Source organism: Cyprinodon tularosa, unplaced genomic scaffold, assembly GCF_016077235.1.
Source record: "Cyprinodon tularosa strain WSP-4 unplaced genomic scaffold, ASM1607723v1 ctg199, whole genome shotgun sequence".
Classification (NCBI taxonomy): Eukaryota; Metazoa; Chordata; class Actinopteri; order Cyprinodontiformes; family Cyprinodontidae; genus Cyprinodon; species Cyprinodon tularosa.
In genome coordinates, this window is record NW_024038729.1 from 2,023,649 (window position 1) to 2,046,474 (window position 22,826).

The 22,826-nt window shown below is 38.6% G+C and overlaps 1 protein-coding gene across 1 annotated transcript; it reads left to right on the forward strand.

Moving 5' to 3' along the window:
- The first annotated feature begins 12,924 nt into the window (after nucleotides 1–12,924).
- ccnj (cyclin J) lies at nucleotides 12,925–21,248 on the forward strand. Its single transcript, XM_038284160.1, has 6 exons — nucleotides 12,925–13,124; nucleotides 13,266–13,353; nucleotides 14,636–14,846; nucleotides 14,942–15,241; nucleotides 17,373–17,532; nucleotides 20,567–21,248. The coding sequence occupies exons 2-6, from the start codon at nucleotides 13,285–13,287 to the stop codon at nucleotides 20,898–20,900; spliced, it is 1,074 nt and encodes a 357-aa protein (XP_038140088.1). The 5' UTR covers nucleotides 12,925–13,124; nucleotides 13,266–13,284; the 3' UTR covers nucleotides 20,901–21,248.
- The last annotated feature ends 1,578 nt before the right edge of the window (nucleotides 21,249–22,826 follow it).

Below are 22,826 nucleotides of genomic sequence, written 5' to 3' on the forward strand. Positions count from 1 at the left end.
CTTTTTTTTTTTTTTTAGAAACTACTGAACGAAAAGGTGGGGCGTGCATTTATAATCAGCTTCCTTTACTCTGACACCCCTAAATAAAGTCACGTTCTCATAATTGCTATTTCATATAGATGAGGACAGGTGCAGCTATACACTGTGTGCAGAATTATTAGGCAAGTTGTATTTTTGAGGATTATTCTTATTATTGGGGCACAATTGCTTTCTTAATCAACCCAAAAGACTCCTTAATATCCAAGTTTCATATATATTTTTTAAGTTGATGTGTTTGTTTTTTTTAGATTTGGCCATTTTATGAGGATGTCCGTGTGTGCAAGTACATATTACTGTGCAGAATTATTAGGTAACGATAAGTGATCTGTAGTTATGTGCAACATTTTTCTCACAATATACATTATTTTCTACATTCTGGTGATTTTTAGAGAATTGAAATAAAGCAGAGTGGGCCCTACTAAAATAACTGCATGGTAAATATACTTTAAACTAAGAACTTCACAACTTTGTTGATTAATTATTCTCTGCAGTTCAAGTAAATTAAAAAACGGGGAACTAATAAGCTATTACTGGATTACTGGCACTGATACAGGAACCAGTGCAATCGAAACCTATGCAAACTACGCTGTGTATAAAATGGTAATAGGCTAAGACATAAAACACTTTCATTATTTTATTAGTTTTTCTTACAATTGACAAAACAGTAAACAATTCAGACCTTCTAGGAGGCTGTAGATATTATAAAAGCTCACCATGACAGGAGACAGTACTTCTCTGGATGTTTCATTTGGAAGGTGTGATGGAAAGTTTTATAAACATATTCAATGGACCAAAATAAAGATACATGAATAAGTAATAATAAAAGAAGAACATCCTTGTGGTTTCTCCTCTGTGAATCCAGGATAAATGAGTTGTTCTGCACATCCTCTCTGGATGGGGTAGGTCTTTTCTTGGGTGGCTGATATTTTGAAAAATAAAATGCAATGCTTCTTTTTCTTTTTGTGGACCTCCTATGGGTTTGAGAGGCAAACCTGAAAGCTTTAAGAGTTAAAATATTTGTGTTGGTTTAATTACTCCTAAATGCCAACGGGAAATTATTAAACTAGACCAATAATTATTTTACTTGTGAGCAAAACATGGTCCTTGTGTGTTAGCACTAAGGTTGCATTAGAAACGCAGACTGGATTTTGATCACCTTGGTGTTTTTATACATAAACAAGTGGAACGAAGTTGAGTTTTAGTGTCTGTAATTTTTTACTGTGAAAAATTGGGAATATGGAGTGAGAGTGTGTGAAGACACTCCCAATGGGTGAGAGTTGACAGCCCTGTCCAATTACTAAAAAGACTACCTGTGTGTAATTTAATCTCAATTTATACAGTCATAATACATTAGAATATGGCTTCTGAAGAGGCTCCTTTGCCAGATAAAAGTAGCTGTAGAAATTAAAAGCCTTGGGCAAACTTTAAATGAATTAAGTGCCTGAAAACTGTTGCATATGAATGCTAGATACACACTACTTTTTGGATGTAACACCCCATAAACAGGCATTATGCATTACTGCATTAGTAAATGTGCTCTTAAATGGTTAAATGTTATATTCTAATCTGAAAAGGAATGTTTACATTGGCTGTAGGTTGTGCAAAAACAAAGTAAATGGAAGCAGATATACATAAGGGTAAAAAATATATATATTGATAAAGAAACAAGAAAACAGTTTGAATGTTAACAAAGGAGGAGTAGGCTCAAAAAATGTAAAGAAAAAATATACATGGGGCGTTGCAGGCTAACAAAAGAAGCAAAACGACCCCCATTCCAAAGGAGTGGACCCGTTCGTCCGTTTCTAATTGCATGTTTTCTAAACAAAAAAAGGCTTTGTTGGGCTGCTGTATAAAACCTCGAACTCAACACTATTCCTGACATTTTGAATTGAAAAACCTTCCTGGTTGGGAAGTGAAACGTCTTCAAACTTGGTAACAAAGTCCAGTGGATTGTTTTTTTAAACTTTTTTGGAACAGCAGAGATTGTAAAAAAACACATTCAACTGCTCAAAAAGTATGGCTTTTTTAAAGTGCTTCATTATGGTCTATCATCCACAGCTCTGCAGCAGGTATTTTGTCATCAAGGGGCGACAAAACTTCATGAAAAAAAGCCCTCCTTAAAGAGTTATCTGCCACACATTTATTACGTCTGCATTAATCTACACTCGCATACCGTTCAATTGCAGCTTTCCCTCGACTGCTTACCGTACATTCGCACCGCATCCACAAAGTGTGCAGAAGACATGATTGCTGACTACTTTTAATCAAATTCAAACATTTCTATCCATTCAGAGTTAAGTGATGTCTTGTGTTTTGGCATGATGCTAACTTTCTTTCAATGTACTTTGATAGCACTCTGATCCTTGTTTACTTTTTAACATATATGATAAGCATATATTTATCTAATACAGCACCCCTCCTAGTCAATCATCTGTTAGACCAGATAGTTGATACATTTTTTACATTTGCAGGGAGTGGTGGCCTAGTGGTTAGAGCATAGAGCTTGGAATCCTGAGGTTCTGAGTCAGAGGCCCCACTCCCATAGACTGCCACTTTGGGTCCCTGAATGAAAGACCCTTAACCCCACACTGCTCCCCGGGTACCGCATAGGCAACATAGGCAACCACTGCTCCCCAAGGGGATGGGTTAAATGCAGAGAGTTAATTTTGTCTTTTTGTACTTGTGACAATATAATGACAATAAAAAAGCTGGGGAAAAAAAAAATTTCTATGATTGGATATTGTGCTGCAGTCCAGTAAAAATGGAAAATAAACCTGCTGTTCAAGCCTCATGCCTCATAAAGAAGGAAAAATTCACATCCGGTTGAATGCTGCAGCGCACGCCGGACAGTGCAATAAAAATCCAGACTTTCCGGCCCAAAGCCGGACATCTGGTCAACCTACTTTGAACCCGCAGTTGGCTACGGCTCTCACACTCAGCTTGGTTCTGCTAGAGGTTTCCTCCTGTTAAAAGAGAGTTTTTGCTCTCCACTGTTGCCATTTGCATGCTTAGTGTGAAGGATTGCTGCAGAATCCATGACACTATGTAATGAATATCTATTGCTGTCACACGCTCATCCAGGAGGAGACAATCCCGCAAACATAATGACCCAATTCTATCATCTGGTTTTCCTTAGATAAATAACTTTTAAGGAATCTAACTGTGTGATCCGACTGAATTATCCGTGTAAAGTGCCTCAAAATGATATGGCGCTATATTAATAAACTGAATTGAGCTAAACTGTGTATTAAGGATGTAACAGGTAAGAATGGGTTAAAAAAAAAAGCTTTTCCAATTCTGTATTAATTTCTAAAGATAGAATACTATAACACAATATTTTTAATACATTTGCCTCTGTCATTTCACCACCATTATCTATTACTTTATTCATTTACTGCTGAATGGTAATGTCATTCTAGTATCAACATGTTGCATAAATGCACAGTCTTGTAATTCATTAAAATGAAAAACAAATAAATGTTAATACTAAAAATGTGAGATTAAATCTGATTGAAAGGAATTGATTCTAAATCTTGAGAATCAGAATCGAATTATTTCATGAAAATAAAATTGTTACCGAGCCCTGGCAAAAGGATGTCACAAATGTCTTACAGTTCGTCACTCAAATTTTTTGGGGGGCAACATTAATGAGCAAACAGCTTAAGAAAAAAGAATAAGAAATAAAAAATCAAACATACAACCAGCAGATAAGCCACCACTCACAGTTTCTTTTCACATACTAAAGTTGGATTTCACCAAGATTCTATCAAAAAAACAGTAATGCTGTGCGCTCAGAAAAATACCGAATATAAAGATTGCCCATTAAGGTTGGCATTCCAGTTGAAAATGTAAAGGGTCCTCTTGCAGATTGGAGCTTCTTACCCAAAGTGGCTTCATAACATAGTGTAAAATCCAGGAATTAAGTTTTTATTAATGTTACTGAAAGTTTTTATGTCATTAACTCTTAACATCCACCCGATCACCGGCGCTTTGTTTTGTATATTTACATTACACAGAGCAGTACGCTTGAAAATAACACCGGTTAAGCTTTACCAATATAGATACATTATACATCTTTAGAAGGCTTAGATCAGGCATCCCCAAAGTCGGTCTTTTGAGGGCCGCTGTCCTGTAGGTTTTAGAGGTTTCCTTTCTCCAGCACAGCTGATTTACATTGATAGTTGTTTAACAGACTTTTGCTGAACTGCAATCATCAGAATCAGCTGTGCTAAAGCAGGGAAACCTCTAAACCCTGCAGGACAGCGGCCCTCGAGGACCGACTTTGGGGATACCTGGCTTAGATTCTTTGCAATTCAACCGCCAAGTTCATTGGACACCATGAGCACCGAAGCACAATTAATAAAAATATAGCAACATGTTAAATCTGAATTTTTTTAAATAAATACTTTGACTTCCTGCTTTTGAAGCGATCCTGAGGCCGTATTATAAATCCAATCTTAGATTGTTTATATTCTATTTGTCTGTAAGGGACTACAAATAAAAAGTAATCCAGCATATTAGCAATAAAAACATTCCATCATCAGAAAATTGCCACACAATGTCAGTTTTTTTTTTTCCCATCACAAAAGTTCTATCCTTATAACTAATGTTAACCGTCTTGCTAATTACCCTTAATCATAAACATGTCTGGTTATCTTTGGTGTGGTTGTTTTCCTCACCTTCCAGCCTACAAAACAAAAGTGTACCCATCGATTTTTGTAGAGATTTGATGCCGGGACAATCATCTCAGCATCACATGTGCTCCCTCTCAGCCACCATCTTTATGCATGCTTCCCCTAATATTATTCCACATAAAGTCCGGCTGCTATTGTGTAAGTCCACAGTCAATGTTTGGCTCTAGAGCCAATTAAATGACCTTTAAAACAAGGGTAAGCATGGCTAATTTGAATAGTGCAGCACAAATATTTTGCCAGGCGTATCACACAGGCAGATTCGATCCTGATCGTTGCACACTGTTAGAGAATAGATGGAAAGTTAGGAAAAATTGAAAAATGTTTGCTTCAGAAAGTTTTTGTAGCCATCAAATTTGTGTAAAAGCAATAAGCAAAATTTGGCATAATCTGGCATATTTGCAGAGGTTTGGAGACGCTGGTGACACCAGAAGTTAAAAGTCCCATAGCTCTGGAACTGTTATACCTAGAGGTCTGAAATTTTCTGCAGTTGTGGTTGAAATAATGCAGAATATATATCATACAATGAGACATTGCCATGCATATCTTTGCTGCTGCTATTCAAAAAGAACTCAAATCCATTCTGTCAAAAAGACCTATTGTTTTCGAGAAGAAAAAAACAATTATGTTTTAACTGCTGCAGTTTAGGCTGTATTTTAGTCACACTATTTTTCAGAAACTAGAAGCTTTCAAATCATGTATGACATGTAATTTGGGCTTACAGTTAGTTATTTGCTTTTCCATTTGGGTATGCAAAAAGGCAAGGATTACTTAAAATTAGGTGTGTGCCGTGGGACACACTATAGTCCGTTACTCTGATCATTACTGCCTGCTTGTATTGCTACAATTAATACCATACCAAATCATATTCTTTTTTTCTGTTCCTTGGATAAAACATAACACTCCAAAAAACAGAAATCTGTCTGGAAAAGATGAATCTCGCTGAGGTCAGTTTCCAATCTACATGCTGCAGTCTCATGTAATAACATTAAAAGATGTAATAAAACTTTATAGGGTTTTCAGAATGTTTCACAGACATAATCCGAAAAAACTGACATGCTAATTTGCATTTATTCTGTCTCACTTTGAAAACTTTAAATAAAACCAAATGTTGTCGTTCATCAGTGCACGCATGTGAAAAAACAAACTGAGCATAAGTGCAGCCTTTTGTGAAGGCCTCAAACGGTTTGCTAAAAAAATAAATAATAATGTACAACATTAAAAGGACCAAGGAACACAGTTAATGGGTTAAGGTTTATTGATGTATTCTCTCAACATTTAAAATCCTCATTTTTTTTAAAGGTCCCTGCCAGAAAAATAACTTTCAGTAGAATTTTCCTACTGGGTGAGTTTGAGATTCAAAATCAGCCACCAGTTTATGCTGGTCAGTCATCCAGGTCACAGTCAGTCCAAAAAAGTAAAAAAAAAAACAATCCACTGATCTTTGTTTCCAAGTTTGAAGACATTTTGCTTCCCATCCAGGAAGCTTTTTCAGTTCAAAATGTCAGAAATAGCGTTGAGTTCGAAGCTTTATAGAATGGACCAAAAACAAAGCCTTGTTACAGCTTAGAAAATATGTAACCACCAGTTTATTTTTTTTTAAATAGCAAAGGTGTGAAAAATCCAATCCTGAAGATCTACTATCCTGCAACTTTTTGATGAGTTACTTTCCTTTGATGTGTCAAAAGTATTAATGTTTATTACTCAAGTAAAAGTATAAATCCTACTTTTTAAAAACACTTTTGTAGAAGTTAGAGTATTAACTTCAAATTTTTACTCTAGTAAACATGTAAAAGTAAAGTTTTTAAAACTACAAGTATAACATTAAAAGTAATACAGGAAAAAATGTTAAGGACGGAAGCTTTAAACCTTATACTGGTTACTGGACAACTGTATTAAGGAACCTTTTTTAAACAATTCTTAATTTAGCTATAACTTTTTTTTATAACAAATAGTAAGACTGTCCAATTTAACTTTGCATCCTCTTGAACAACTATTTAATTTGGTGCAATATCGAGGATAACCACAAATAAATTAATTGTCTGGATGAAACTAATTATTTTAACAGATTTTATGTTTTTTGAATACCAACAGGCTGAATGAGCTTCAGTTAAAGAAAGCTAATAGAATAGAAAGTAGAGATAATTGCTAAAAATGTAAGTACAAGTAAAAATTTGTCTAAGCAATAAATACTCCTGTAAAGTATGGATAGCCAAAAGTTCTACTTACGGTAATTAAGGTAATGAAGTAGCCTACTTTGTTACTTGACACCTCTGTTCCCAACACACCTGAATCAAGTTACTGAATCACTTTCTGCTCTGAGACCAATTAAAGAGTCAATTATGTGACTTAGCTATGTTAGAGACAAAAAAAAAAAACACATTCAAAGAAAGTATCTGTAAGTCTGTTGGTTCGTCATTAGAAAACAAATATGTTTGCAAAAAAACTTGGACATGTACTGCAGGTCTTAACAATACAGTATTAAAAATACAACCTAAAGAAAAGAGGGAAAAATGGAAATTCTGCTTCTTTTTTTTGCTCTTTTGAATCACAAAAACAATTAAAATGAAAAATGTACTCTGAGCTGTGGCTGCTTTATATACAACCTTATCAGTTTATCAGTTTTAACAGAGGATGTGTCTCAGCTCCATTCCCTCTGTTCCTATTTTAAAAATTAAAGCAGCTCTAATCTTCTGTTCCCTCTTCAACATGGAGGGTTGCGACCCTCTGGTGGTTCATAGAGGTACTACAAAATTCACTTTGTTTTAGCACAGAATTAACTAAAAAAAGGTGTATCTCACCTTTACATAGGTACCAAAAATTACCATTAAGACATGACAACAGACTAAATGAAAGTTAGTTAGTTGAATATTAACTTGAGGAAATAATTTCTAAAGTCTTCAGCACTTTACAGGTTAAATCTTGTTGTGAGCAAATGTAATGTTAATAACTTTGTCACCATCTCTCTAATGACTGCTAAAAACTTTGACTTACTCTAACTTGGCTAAATGATTTTTTTGCTTAGAGCTGATGAGATTATGATATTTCTAATTAAAGTATTATAGCATTATAGTAAGAAAATATTTTAAATCAAGGTTTTCCAGGCCAAGGACTGATGGAGAGATGGAGCGGGGACTCCCTAATTATATATGTGATATAAAATTGTGTTATATCAAACTGGTCCTATAGTCACTCTATTAAATACGGAGTAATGTAAGGAAAGTAATTTCACCCTGGGATTATTAAAGTATTTCTGATTCTGATTCCTTGTTGATGGGACAGGTGTTGTGAATGAAACGGTGCCCAGCTTAAAAGAGCTCCTGTGTGTCGCTGAATGTGTGCATTGATGACTGAAAGACATCTGCTTCCATTTATCTGTTTACTGCAGTGTGTTGAATTCATGTTAATGTGTATTTAAAGACATTTCAATTAGTGGAAAAAATTGCAGGGGGGAATATAAAAAGAAGTGTAATAAACCAAAACTCCCATTCAGTACCTTCGTGGACCCCCTAGGGGTCGCGGACCTCCTGTTGAAGACCTCAGTTTTAAAGTGTGCTGAATAAATAGGTTTGTTTAATACATACGTAAATTGCAAAATTTCAAAAGGTACTTTAATCTGACAGGGTCTCCTTGGAAGATATATTTAACTTTTTCTGAGATTTATTGATCAGCAAAGTAATGCAAAATCAAATGAAGTCTCTGGCAGGAGTTTATTTTTTTAATCTGCCTGCTGGAAATGGAGCTCAGCATCACTATCACACTGTTTTTATTTAACATTTGTTAACAATTATCTCACATTTGGATTAGAGAACATTCAAGATGTCAATGAAAGCATTTGTAATGCACTTCTATGTTCACTTTCATGACAGATAGAAACAGAACTGGTAAATTCCCACCAGCATGATCTTCCTACACAGTAAAATTTTGCAGTGTTAAAAAGTTGAATTCAACACCAATCTGAATGCATTGGTCCCACTCTAAAGCAATGTTAAATTAACTCTCTACATAGTGTATATCTTACTCCAGTTGTTGTAATAACTCTGAAAGAGTCAATGTACTTTAACACTGCATTATGTACAATATGAACCATGAGGAGTGAGAAATGCTCCCTGACAAGAATATATAAAGATCTTTAAGAATCTATATTTTTTAATCATTTGAATTGTGACTTTCCTTTAGCAGACATATTTTAACAACTGATCCCTAACTTTAATTGAAGCTGTTCATCCTGTGCACATACAGGTGCTGGTCATAAAATTAGAATATCATGAAAAAGTAGATTGATTTCAGTAATTCCATTTAAAAAGTGAAACTTGTATATTATATTCATACATTACATACAAACTCATATATTTCAGATGTTTATTTTGTTTAATTTTGATGATTACAAATGACAACAAATGAAAATCTCAAATTCATCATATCAGAAAATTAGAATATTACTGAAGACCAATAAAAACAAAGGATTTATAGAAATGTTGGCCAACTGAAAAGTATGAACATGAAAAGTATGAGCATGTACAGCACTCAGTATTTAATTGGGCCTCCTTTGGCCTGTATTACTGCAGCAATGCGGCGTGGCATGGAGTCGATCAGTCTGTGGCACTGCTCAGGTGTTATGATAGCCCAGGTTGCTCTAATAGTGGCTTTTAGCTCTTCTGAATTGTTGGGTCTGGTGTATTGCATCTTCTTCTTCACAATACCCCATAGATTTTCTATGGGGTTAAGGTCAGGAGAGTTTGCTGGCCAATTAAGAACAGGGATACCATGGTCCTTCAACCAGGTACTGGTAGCTTTGGCACTGTGTGCAGGTGCCAAGTCCTGTTGGAAAATGAAATCTGCATCTCCAAAAAGTTGGTCAGCTGCAGGAAGCATGAAGTGCTCTAAAACTTCCTGGTATGTGGCTGCGTTGACCCTGGACCTCAGAAAACACAATGGACCAACACCAGCAGATGACATGGCACCCCAAACCATCACTGACTGTGGAAACTTTACACTGGACTTCAAGCAACGTGGATGAAGTGCCTCTCTTCTTTTCCTCCAGACTCTGGGACCTTGATTTCCAAAGGAAATGCAAAATTTACTTTCATCAGAGAACATGACTTTGGACCACTCACCAGCAGTCCAGTCCTGTTTCTCTTTAGCCCAGGCAAGACGCTTCTGACGCTGTCTGTGGTTCAAGAGTGGCTTGACACAAGGAATGCGACAGCAGAAACCCATGTCTTTCATACGTCTGTGTGTGGTGGTTCTTGAAGCACTCACTCCAGCTGCAGTCCACTCTTTGTGAATCTCCCCCACATTTTTGAATGGGTTTTGTTTCACAATCCTCTCCAGGGTGCGGTTATCTCTCTTGCTTGTACACTTTTTTCGACCACATCTTTTCCTTCCCTTCGCCTCTCTATTAATGTGCTTGGACACTCAGCTCTGTGAACAGCCAGCCTCTTTAGCGATGACCTTTTGTGTCTTGCCCTCCTTGTGCAAGGTGTCGATGGTCGTCTTTTGGACAACTGTCAAGTCAGCAGTCTTCCCCATGATTGTGTAGCCTATAGAACTAGACTGAAAGACCATTTAAAGGCTTTTGCAGGTGGTTTGAGTTAATTAGCTGATTAGAGTGTGGCACCAGGGGCCATCAATTTTGAACCTTTTCACAATATTCTAATTTTCTGATATGATGAATTTGAGATTTTCATTTGTTGTCATTTGTAATCATCAAAATTAAACAAAATAAACATCTGAAATATATGAGTTTGTATGTAATGTATGAATATAATATAAAAGTTTCACTTTTTAAATGGAATTACTGAAATCAATCTACTTTTTCATGATATTCTAATTTTATGACCAGCACCTGTATATGGTGAGCTGGCACCATAGAAAACAATCCGAGTTGAACTTAAAGCTGGTTCCATACAGTAGTTTATATATATGCTGTTTTACCTGTGCAAAAAAGTTAGAAAGTGGCCCATTTCCCATAGTCACCCTTTAAAATATGGAGGATAAAAGGACTTGTCATCAAAATAAGGGAAATATATGTGGATGGTCATTTACTTAAACAATGGCAAGAAGAAAATAGCTGCTTGCACACAACTTTATGGTCAACACAGTTGTTAAAACATTTAGATCAATGGATGGTGATGTACAAAAGGCTGGATGAAGATCAGAGCTATTATTTTCCACACAGGTCTTTGAGGAGAAAGCAAATAATCTCTGAAGCTCATTGTTTCACAGACACGAACGTATTAAAACCCTGAATAAAAACATGTAAAAACAATAAAAATAATTTTATCTAAAAACAGAAATTCTAAACAGAATTAAATTTTGTTTTATAATGTTGTGAGCGTGGAAAAACAGGCCCACAGCATTACTGATCCTTTGCCATATGTTACAGTGTGATTACGGTCCTTTGCTACATATTTTCCTACATTTTCAGCTTGTATTAAAGTTCTGGACATGCTTTCTGATAAATAAAACCAAAAAAAAAAACAAGCGATCATTTCTTTTTTAAGATGAGTAGAATAATTGTTTTCAAGTGCTTTAATTTTTTCCCATGTTTCCAGTAATAACATAAAATAAGTGGCACAGAGGAACACAAATCTGGTCAGTGATATTTGGCCCTCAACTTTTATGCTGGCCCTGAGAACATATTTTTCATTAATCAGTGCATGTAATGACAAAACATGTATTTTTTATGTGGCTGCTTCAGGCCACTTATGAGAATTATCAATATTTATAGATGTCTTTTAATTGTTGTAATTTCATCTACCTATAAAGATCAAACTAAACTGTTTTAATATTGACACATATTTTATTTAATGTAAATATCATGCTAAACATCTATTAGCATTTAACTGATGTTAAACCTCTGATAACTATGGTGTTTTCCTGTTGCCCGATCTGGTTGGTAAAGCTAAATTCTCAGCTCTGGGAGATTTCTGGCTCAGTTGTTTGGCCGTTTTGTTATTTACAGACACATAATAGGCTCAATAAATGCTCGATTAATCCTGTTTTTTTCTTCAAAGTTAAAAACAAATCAACAAAATAATGAAAAAAAAAAAAACTTGCAATCATGTTCCTTTTCAGACAGCACCCAGCTGAGCAGCATCATTAATGATGTGATTCCCCTCCGATATTGAGCAAGAATAACTATGTAGTTGTACCCAGCAGATCATTTTCAGATCAGATCAGTCTCATTTTACTCAACAGGTTAATAATTTATTGTTAATTTAAACTATTCAGGTAAAAATTGTTTCTAAAAAAAAAACTGGGTGAACGTATCGGACGCCTTCTCCCTCTCTCCTCTTTCTCCTTTCTTCTTCCTTTCTCTTCCTTTTTGAAACCCAGACTTTGGGACGCTGCATTTTTCAGCCACAGATGTTTTTAACCACACTGCTGCTTCTTTATATATTTTCTTGTTCACTTGTTTATTTCGTTGTCGCTACGTCAAATGACGTGCATTGCATTTAAGCCCCAGTACGAGCAATCTGCCGCTGACAGACGGCGAGACCTGATGCAATGCAACCAGGATGCGAGGACCAAAAATGTATTTCAATTTCACAAGGGGGGGGGGGGGGGGGGTTAAATATAGTCATGCTTTGTTTCACTGTTTACTGATAAAAAAAAATCATGGAAAATATGAAGATTATTTATTTTACTGCTGGGTTTTCTCTTTATATTTGAAGAATATAGCAGGACAAATCTTTTCTTCTCCTTTTGTCCCCTCCACCTCAGTCAAGGGCCCTTAGAATCGTCCTAACATTTCCCCCCCATATGGCATAGATTGACCGTGAGGTTCTGGTGCCTATCCACTTTCAACCCCCCCTCAGTGTACATCGGTTACTGCCTGGCCACCCTTATAAAAAATTCCTAGCTACGCCTCTGGTCATAATGGCCTGGGCTAGTGTCCTCTGCACAATGACGTAGTGATGCTTTCAAGTGTCAACAAAAAAATATATCATTATCGCTAGAAGCGTTCACTGTAATTCTATGCATCCATTTTTTAATGTTCAATGAAAATAAATTAAAAAATAAATAAAATAAAATAAAAATAAAAAAAAAAAAACAACTCATAAAGTTGAGTTTCCTTATCTTTAATAAATTTTGACAACACCAACAAACATAATTTTAACCTGACAACAGCCAGATGCATGTCTAGCTCCACTAGGCGGAGCGAGACATGCATCTGGCTGTTGTCAGGTTAACATAATGTACCAGCGGCTATAAAACACCTAGGTGTGTTTTAAGGTTTCCGAGCAGCACTTGAGCGCACCTGTAGCTGAGCTCGCGCTGCTGCAGCCTAATAAACAATGAGTCCGAACGAAGCGCGAGCCGCTGCTTTAAAGTTTCCCCTCAGAGAACCTGCTGCCCGCAGAGCTCAGCAGCACCTGTGCTAACTGGGTGAGTCTGCTCCAACAATGTATGTCCACGCCACTGAAAACTGGTTGTATTTTGTTTACAAAAGTTGCGTTTTAAATGTTAGGATCATCTTCAGCACATTATAGGAATTTACTAATTACCTTCCTTTGTTTTAACACCCAGGAGCTTCCAGATCACTTAAATGGAGCTAGAGGACCAATGGTGGAAGGGGCAAGTTGCTGCAGATATTTACCAGGCGCTCAGATATAAAGTAAGGGCTACTGGGCCACAAGTTGAGCTGCAATTTGAACAAAAATATATATATAAATATATGTATTTGAATTGATTATTAAAATATATATATGAAATATATATATAGAAAAATATCTGCTGTGCTTCTGCCATCTACACCTTTGTTTATAGATTTTGGAGATCGGCCTGTTTTCCAGTGTAGTCCTGTTTCTCTGACTGTGCCTGGCTGGATGTGCTCTCTTTCTGAATGGGGACGCCTTTTACAGTTGCTTTTTGTATCTCTGCTTCTGTCTCCTTGAACCCCAGTCGGCCCCAGCAGATGGCCGCTCACACTGAGCCTGGTTGTGCTGGAGGTTTCTTCCTGTTAAAAAGGAGTTTTTCCTCTCCACTGTCGCTACAAGCATGCTTAGTGCCATTTGAGTCAATGAGTCGATGCAAACATCTTAGATAGAAAACTTTGAATCAATTTGACTGTATGATCGTGTTAAACTGTAAAGTGCCTTGAGATGACATGATGTGAATTGGTGCTATATAAATAAACTGAATTTAATTGAATTGAATTATGCTTATAATATTTTTATTGTCCCTGCTGATGTTCTACCTATCGGACGAGACATATGACCACATACCTTTTTTCTAACCTGACCCGTTGAAGCATCTACACCCAGAAACATGCAGGGGTATCTGTCATCAAGATCTTAGCAGTAGATTCTTAGTTACGGTGCAATATTCTACTGAAAGTGTAAACAGGTGGTGATGTTTCCATTAAATTATGTAGATGATCTGGAGTAATGTTTATGATGGTGATATTTGTCCAAGTAGCACCAATATGGACGGCAAGATTACAGACTGTACATCTCTTTAGTTAAAAATTTATTTTTTATGTACTTTATATCTATCTGTGGTCATAATGTTATGTCAAATTCAATTCAGTTTATTTCTATAGCGCCAATTCACAACACATTTCATCTTAAGGCATTTTACAGTTTACCAGATCATACAGTCAAACTGATTCAAAGTTTGCTATCTAAAGAAAACCAGTTGATTGCATCGACTCATTGACTCGAAGGCAATCCCTCACACTAAGCATGTTTGTAGCGACAGTGGAGAGAAAAACTCCCTTTGAACAGGAAGAAACCTCCAGCAGAACCAGACAGTTGGTTCCACAGGAGAAGAGCCTGATAACTGAAAGATCTGCCTCAAATCAGTTTTCTCGTTGCATAATCCAACCCTGCCCTGTTGAATCTTTCAGATTATAAAAGTGGCGAAAATGGATTGATTATGGATTTGCTTCCTCACAGGAGCTCAAACTGCCCTCCTACAAAGGCCAGTCCCCTCAGCTGAACCTCAGAAGATACTTTGCAGACCTGATCGCCATCATCAGCAACCGCTTCCAGCTTTGTCCCACAGCCAGACACCTGGCCGTCTACCTGCTGGACCTCTTCATGGACCGCTACGATGTCACGGTGCAGCAGCTTCACATGGTTTCTCTTTCCTGTCTCGTTCTGGCATGTATGTGTCTCTGTGACCTCTCAGTCGCTTCATTTGGGTAGTTTCATACTAGCTTGATTGGACTAATGGGGGCAATTTTCTCCTGATTCCTACAGGTAAGTTTGAGGAAAGGGAGGACCGTGTGCCAAAGCTGGAAACCTTAAACGGCCTGGGATGCATGAGCTCCATGAACCTAGTCCTGACCAGGCAGGGTTTACTCCACATGGAGCTGCTTCTGCTGGAAACGTTCAACTGGAATTTGTACCTTCCCACAGCAGCTCATTTCATCGACTACTATTTGTCTATTGCCGTCTTGGCTGGAGATCTGCATGATGGCTGGCCAATGGCCAGTCTGGAGAAGACTAAGCTGTATATGAACAAGTATGCCGACTACTTCCTAGAAGTCTCCTTGCAAGGTATGTTGAAAAATAATGCAAAACTGTTGATGGCTAGATGTTAACTTTTTTTTTTTCTAAAGATGTTTGTTTCATTGGACTAACGTATCAGCTTAGAATGTTTAAGGTATTGTGAAGGATCTTCACAAAGACATGCCCTCTCCATTTAAAAAATAAAAATAAAAACGCACATGCACAACCCTGTAACCTCTCCCGAGAGGGTACGGCTATTAAAAGTTTGCGAGAGCGTGCATGAGCCCATTTCTCCTTGTGCACGCTCTGCTTAAAAGATGCCTTTTGCATTAGAGGCCTGCTCGGGACAGATTTTCCAATCCCGCTCCCGCAGTGTTCAGTCCCGCTCCCGCCCGCACCTGTAATAGTTTGTGCCACTACCACCCGCAATTCCCGCATGATTCCGACATTCGCCTACTGCTCAAGGCAATTCGTGTCATTAGTTTGATTAATTAAATACGATGTGCTTAGCTGCATGACACGCATTAGGTGGCACGAGCTGCTGCTTCACAGCAATACCCAACTAACCTACCAAAATCTACTGAGGATATTAAGAATAATATATTGTGCATAATCTTATATGCCACTATTCATCACATTCACGTAGGAAATAAAAATATAATAAGTCATAATTAATAATTTTAATCACCGTATGATGGAGCCCCACCCAGCACATTGTGATGTGTATATATTAGGGGTGGAACGGTTCACAAAATCCACGGTTCGGTTCGATTCACGGTTTCGTGGTCACGGTTTTCGGTTCGGTTCGATTCTGTAAATGTTGATTGTTACACCGAAATCCCATAAAAATATATGAAATTAATGAAAAAATCCCCCAAAAAATAATGGATTGTAATTGTTTTAAATGATCCGCGGAAACCCTGGATAATTTCCGTATGTTTTGCTGCTTTGAATTTAATCATCTCGCGCATGCTCTCTACGATCTCCTAGGAACTCAGAGGGGAGCGGACGGGAGCCACAGTGGAGGCTGTAGGCTTTGCTTTGTGCAGCCGGTCTGGAGCGCAGCGGGGGTTGCTGACGGACATGTTGCTGTTAGCAAAAACAAAACGTGTTGCACAATGCTTGCACACTGTTGCACTTTTATCCACAGCTTTCTTTCCGCTGTCATCGTAGGTCACTCTAAATGCAAAGTGGTCCCATACAGCAGACCTATAAAGTGCTGCTGGCGCGTCTTCCAACTCCTGTTCTTTCCCACTCGCCATTCCGACACAATTCTCCACAACAACTGATTTTTTTTCTGCTACACTGCTTCGCTTCTTCTTCTTCTTGTTTACTACTGGTGGTTGGCTTTGGTCGCAGTACCGCCACCTTCTGCTCTTGAGTGTAAACGCTTCGCCTATGAGAAAAAGGAGCAGCGCATGAACTGAACAAAACACACACGAATCGAACCAAGACAGTCGAACCGAACGATTCGGACGGTTTTCATAAATCGTTCCATCCCTATCGTCCCATCCCATAATTTATGACTTTATTTTACATTTTAAAACACGTTTTTAGTTCGCCAGACTGCCGCTTATCACCGCTCCCACCCGCATTGAGCTTTCAATATTTGTCCCATGCTGCACTGCTTTGCGTTGGGTCCCACGAGTCCCGCAGGAGTGCAGGGCTCTAGTTTGCATCGCTCACGCAAGCTTACTTTCCAAAAGAAGATTTGCAATTTTTCCACTATGTCAAACTCACCACCAGTAAACGAAAATGGGGATTAGCGCGTACGACGGCTTTATGTAAACGCATCACCAGAATGATTGACAATTAGGAGGACCACTTATTTTGATGATCCACCCAGAAAAAGAGCATCCTCCACTGTACCTTTAAGTTACATAAAAAAAACAAGAGTTTTTCTTTGGAAAATACACCATTAAAGTGAAAAAAATGATATTGATGGATAGCAGAAGACACGAAAGAAAACTAAAATGTAAAATATATGTAGAAGTGTAAATTGCAGTTTCTTAACAGCACTTCAGTATTCTAACAGCTAGAGGCAGAACAATCTGTTGGCTTCAATCTAATGTTTTAGGTTCCCTAATGAAAGTTATTTTAATGTTCCACCTTCAATCCTTGTTTTTTCTGAGGTTCCACATTTAACAAATTTAACACATTTTTTTTTTCCTTTCCATAGATCACTTCTTTTTGTGTTTTACCCCCTCGCTGGTGGCTGCTGCCTGCCTGTCCGCATCGCGCCTCATCCTCCACCTCTCCCCAAGCTGGCCGCCCCGACTGCAGTGCCTCACGGGCTACCCATGGGAGAACCTCATGCCGTGTGTAGAGAAACTACTTATGTGCGTACCTATGGTTCCCGGCAAAAAGTATTCGTTTCACTTTAACTTCAATGGTTTTGTTAAGATTTATGTGATGGGCCTAGATGAAGCAGTAGATGATTTAAAGAGAAAGGTATACCTGATTCCTAATTCCTTTCAATTAAAAGTATGAAACTAGTAGCCTGCATTTATATTGAGCTCCACCTAAGCTGGTACATTTTAGTCAGTTTCTGCTTTAGTTAAAGCTTTAGGGCCACCTAGCATTGATCCTCTGTGTTTTTGCACACACACTGAATATTTTTTCCCGTTCTTCTCCTGCAAAATGGCAAAAGCTCTGTCACATTAGACAGTGTCCAAATCATCACTTTTTAAGTCTTGGGAAAGATTCCTAAATTAATTTGTCATTTGAACTCTGATTTGGCCATTCTAACCAATAAATATGAGTGCCAACTATGGCCTGAGGGACATTTTGACCCTTAGAAGGATTTTGTGCGGCCCCCTGACCCCATGGCAACAGCATCTAGTCCACCAGCACAGTGGGTTTAATCTAAAATAAATAAAAAAAACTTTAGGGGGATATTTTATCAATAAGCAAAAAGTGCAGGACTCAGTTTTTATCTCTCCTTTACTTGGTAAACTCAGACTTCTTTGATTATTAAGGTATTGTACGTGTTGTTTATTGTCTAGCAGGTGAATCTAATGCTGAGTTTTTGTTGTTTATTTCATTTCAATTTGTTTTTTTATTTTGTTGACATTTGTATTTTTGATAATTAGATCTTTTTTTTTTGTAAAAAATTGACCATGATTGGTTCAAACCCTTCGATTGCAAACCCAGTTTAAGGAAGCTATCTTCCCCCTAACTCTAAACTGCCTCTCTGCCCTTCATCCCCCCACAGCATGGTGCAGCCATCACCATGTTCCAATGTGAAAACACGTTTATGGGTTACTGCCTGCCACACATTTTACCCGTAACGTTCTCTCTTTTGACCAGAGCCCTTATTCCAAATGTTAGCTGAGTCGTCTACATGGTTTGTCCCAAACCAAACTTCTATTCACTGTGTTTAAACATGTTGTTGCTCTTTCATAAATGCCAGATTTTTGAAATGTGCAACTTATAGTTGTCTTCTGATGGATTCTCGTCAACTAATTTAGTAATCGATTTATCTTTAACTGGGGTATGGAGACTTTAAAACATGCCTTTAGCTGACAGAGTGATCCACTTAGAGTAGTAATTATACCCAGATAAGAAATAAATATATATATATATATATATAAGCATTTTGCATGTAAGATATAAAAAAAAAAATGTTTTAATTTTGGTCGGTCAATATGCTCTATCCAGAAATCCTCAATTGGAAAAGTTTTAGTTTCACCTTTAATTCTGTAAACAAAAATCTTCTTTAAGCAACGTTTTGCTTTATTTATCTATTTAAGTTGGTGAATTGAAAGCATACCGTAATAGTCAGATTAATCGATTAGCACACTGAAAAAAAGAAATCTATGCACCGGTAAGTCATTTTTTTCTTAAAATTTCTGAAAACTCTTTGACAATGGAACAATTTACATTTAAAATAGGAAAAAAAACATTTGCATTATCTTATTTCAAGTGTATTCTATGTAACTAGCTTATTCAAAGAGTAAAAATACAAATTCCATTGGCAGATCATCTTATTTACCTGCTGGAATTAAAGGCACACTATGCAACATTTTTCAGTTAATTAATGTGTTCCATAACGTTTTGGATGATTAAATGAGTCATTTCAGGTTGAACAAAGGTATTCTCGGCCGCCCTGGTGGTCTGTGGGGGAAATACTGCACTTGCAATTGCAGGAGCACCGACCCGCACCCACAGGCTCAGAAGTCTCGTGAGAGTCAGTCTTGCTTTACGGCCGAGAACTGCTACACCCCCCAGTTAAAAGCATTCTCGTTGCTAGCACAGTGGCGATCCTTGTGCAGTTATGCTACGTTCACGCAGCAAAAGCAGCAAAATCGTGTCTGCTGCTTCATTTTTGCTGCTTGAACCAGTTAGTTCTGACGCTCTGGCTGTGCGGTGCAAAAGTGTGTCTGACGCGCGTTGGGCGGAGCTTCACTATCCTTTCTCTGCCTTGCAGCTATATTTGCTGTGATCATTTGGAATAAAGTAGTTTTAATATGTGTTTAAATGAGAAAATACACCTGAAAACGTAATCAGTGCCGTCAGTTCATTCAGATTATTATCCTGCCTTCAATATTTTTTCTGTCGGAGCCGCTCAGACCCCCACATACCAGCGGTGCGCCGACAGAAGGAACCCCTTCATCAGCAGCCTCTGGCCAGGTCACCTCCTCGCGGTTCACCGCGGCAGCTGGTAGGTGTTTTTCATCTAAATAATCCAAACTGCATATTCTGCCGGCAGATTTCTGCATTTTAAGTTAATTTAGGCGTCAATAAACTGTTTAAGAGGAGAGATCATAGCCTCTGATCATCAGCGCTGTGTCTCTCTCCCTGCTTCAGCTGCTCAGACGCGCGTCAACCATTGACTTTGCATGTAAACTCGCTGCTTCTGTCGCGCCAGCTGCGGTGTGAACGCAGCATTAGTCATTCGTTGCGTTAGCCTGTCTGCTAAGCTCAAAACAACCGCGCCTGGCTTGACGGAGAAACCAGGAGAACAGCTGTGCATATTTACGACAGTGCACTTTTACTTTCGCCCTCTGGGGGGAGTCTCGCTGGAAAATCAACACCGGTTGCATAGTGTACCTTTAAGGGAAAATTCTCTTTATTTAAGAAATGTGGACTCATTGCTAGATGTTTTTTTTCTAGTAAAAATAAAAGAGGGGTAATGTGAATTCAGTTTTCATGTTATATTTTGTGCATCTTATAAAATACCAACAAATAACATTGAAGTTTGAGAGGTATGCACACTTCTGCAAGATGAGATGACAGCATCTCAAAGTAGCACCATAGGAATAATTTTTTACTGAGAGAACAGATCACATGGTTCACATAAACGAGAATTAAAGGTGAATCTTTAAAGGCACAAACTCTGAAACTCATCGACTTTTCATTTTCCCTCTGCAGTGCCCATGACAGTGATTTAAAAGAGGCCAACAAGCAGAAGTGCCAACAGCAGCAACAGCAGCAGGGCCAAACAGCGTTCCACAGCTCTGGCCAGCAGGCCACTGTGACACAGTACCTCCAACTCCCCTCCATGCAGTACCCTCAGAAAGCTGCGAACCACAGGTCTGGGTCCTACCTCAGCCACTCGACTAGCAGCTTGCAGGGTCCCAATGGACCCCAGCATAGCGCCACACAAGCCGCTGCCACTTCCACAGAGTCCAAGCCTAGCGTTCCCAGCAGGTCTTACCCAGTGAGCATGCACTACAGCTACACTGCACCGTGCTATGACGCCTGATCGCCACATTTTCAAATTGCTAGAGAACCAGATGTAACAGTTAGATTTGCTTGAACGTGCAACATCTTGTTTTTAATTTCTAGAGACTAGATCAGATTTGTGCAGCACCTTAAGTCGTTCGGGTGCTCCACAGTGTGCAGCATGTCAACTCTGCTTTGGTTTGCAGAGCACAGCTTGCATGAGGATGTTTCTTTTCTTAATGTTTGAGATAAAAAGAGTGAATGTTGTTTGTGAGGTGCTTTCCATGCACCGTTTTGCACCCATTACTGCTGCAGACCAGAAAGACTTGTGTTCATTTTATGCCAAAGTATACCTGAAGTAGTAATTGACCAGTGCTGCAAGTTAAGATAGCAGTAAAAATTTATTTATGTCAAGTTTGTGATTTAGTTAAAAGTTTGTGTTGTTTTATATTTTTTCTAGTTGCTGTTTTGTTTTGTTTTTTTTGTTGTTTTTTTTTTCATTTCTATTTGTTTGGACAAATAACAAGACTGTAGATGTGCAGCATGTGACTATGACTCCGCCCCCATCCGGTACACAGGGTTTTGGGCGTTGCTGTCCACTTCTACAGTTGTTTTAAATAAAATACCAACCTGTGTTAACGATGATCAGTTCAGGGGATTTGTTTTGGGTAAAAAGGATAGTTGAGTTAGAACTTGAAATCCTGTTGAGTTACTGTATTTTCACGACTATAAGGCGCACTTAAACGTCTTTTTTTTCCCTCAAAATGTGCGGTGCGCCCTATGGTGCGGTGCGCCTTATGTGTGTTGTAACTGCGACTTTTGAGACCACCTCATTGAGGAGATGATGAAAGAGTGGCTGAATGTAAGGAGACCAGGTGGGGTTTTTTTCCACTCATCACCATCGCTGTTAATATGTAACTCCATGCGTGCCCATCTCACAGCTGATGTGAAAAACATGGGGAAACAAATTAACCCTGTGCTCGCTGTTCAGCCGCTGGACATCGGTGTGAACCGGACCCAGCAGGTGCAGCAGAAGCAGCGAGTTTACATGCAAAGTCAATGGTTGACGCGCGTATAGGTGCAGCAAAAGGTCCTGCAGCGCGTTTTGAGCTGCAGGTGCAGCGCGTCGGGAGCGCGCCGCTTCTTGGCTTGCCATAAAATTGAAGTTTTGCTGCTGGACGCGCCGCATCAACCAATCAGAGAAGCTGATCTGGGAGCTGACAGCGAGACAGACACAGCGCTCTGATGACATATTATATTAACGCAAATGAAACGGGCTGGGGAGATGATGAAAGGCAGGTGTATGTGAGGAGACCAGGTGCTTTTTTCCACGCAACACCATCGCTGCGTGCCCATCTCACAGCCGATGTGAAAAAAAAAGATGAATCAAATGAACGCTGTGCTCGCCGTTATCCCGGGGGTCTGACAAAGGAGCTTCAACCGCTCGACATCGGTGTGAAGCGGCCGTTCAAAGTAAGGCTGTGAGCGGCGTGGGAGCGATGGATGACAGACGGAGACCACAGTTTCAGGATAAGTGGAAGGCAGCGCCGGGCAAGTTACGCCACCGATTGCGGATGGATTGTAGATGCTTGGACTAATGTGTCTGCTGGCTCTATTGTTCAAGCTTTCGCAAAAGCCGGCATTATTTCTGAGTAGCCGCGCTGCACAGAAAGTGACTGACAGCGAAGAAGGGGAAACTGGCATGTCTGATTTAGCGCAGCTGTTTAATACAGAAACAGAGGATGATGACTTTGATGGGTTTGATTAATACTTTGTAATAAATACATGAATAAAGCACAAACATACTCAGTTTTGCTCCCGCTCTATTTTTCTACCTGAAAACTTAATTCAACAGCAGCCTCTGGGCGCGTCTCCTCCTCTTCACCGCGGCGGCTGGCAGGTGTTTTTTCATCTAAATAATCTAAATCTTGCAGCTATATTTGCTGTGATCAGTGGGAATAAAGTA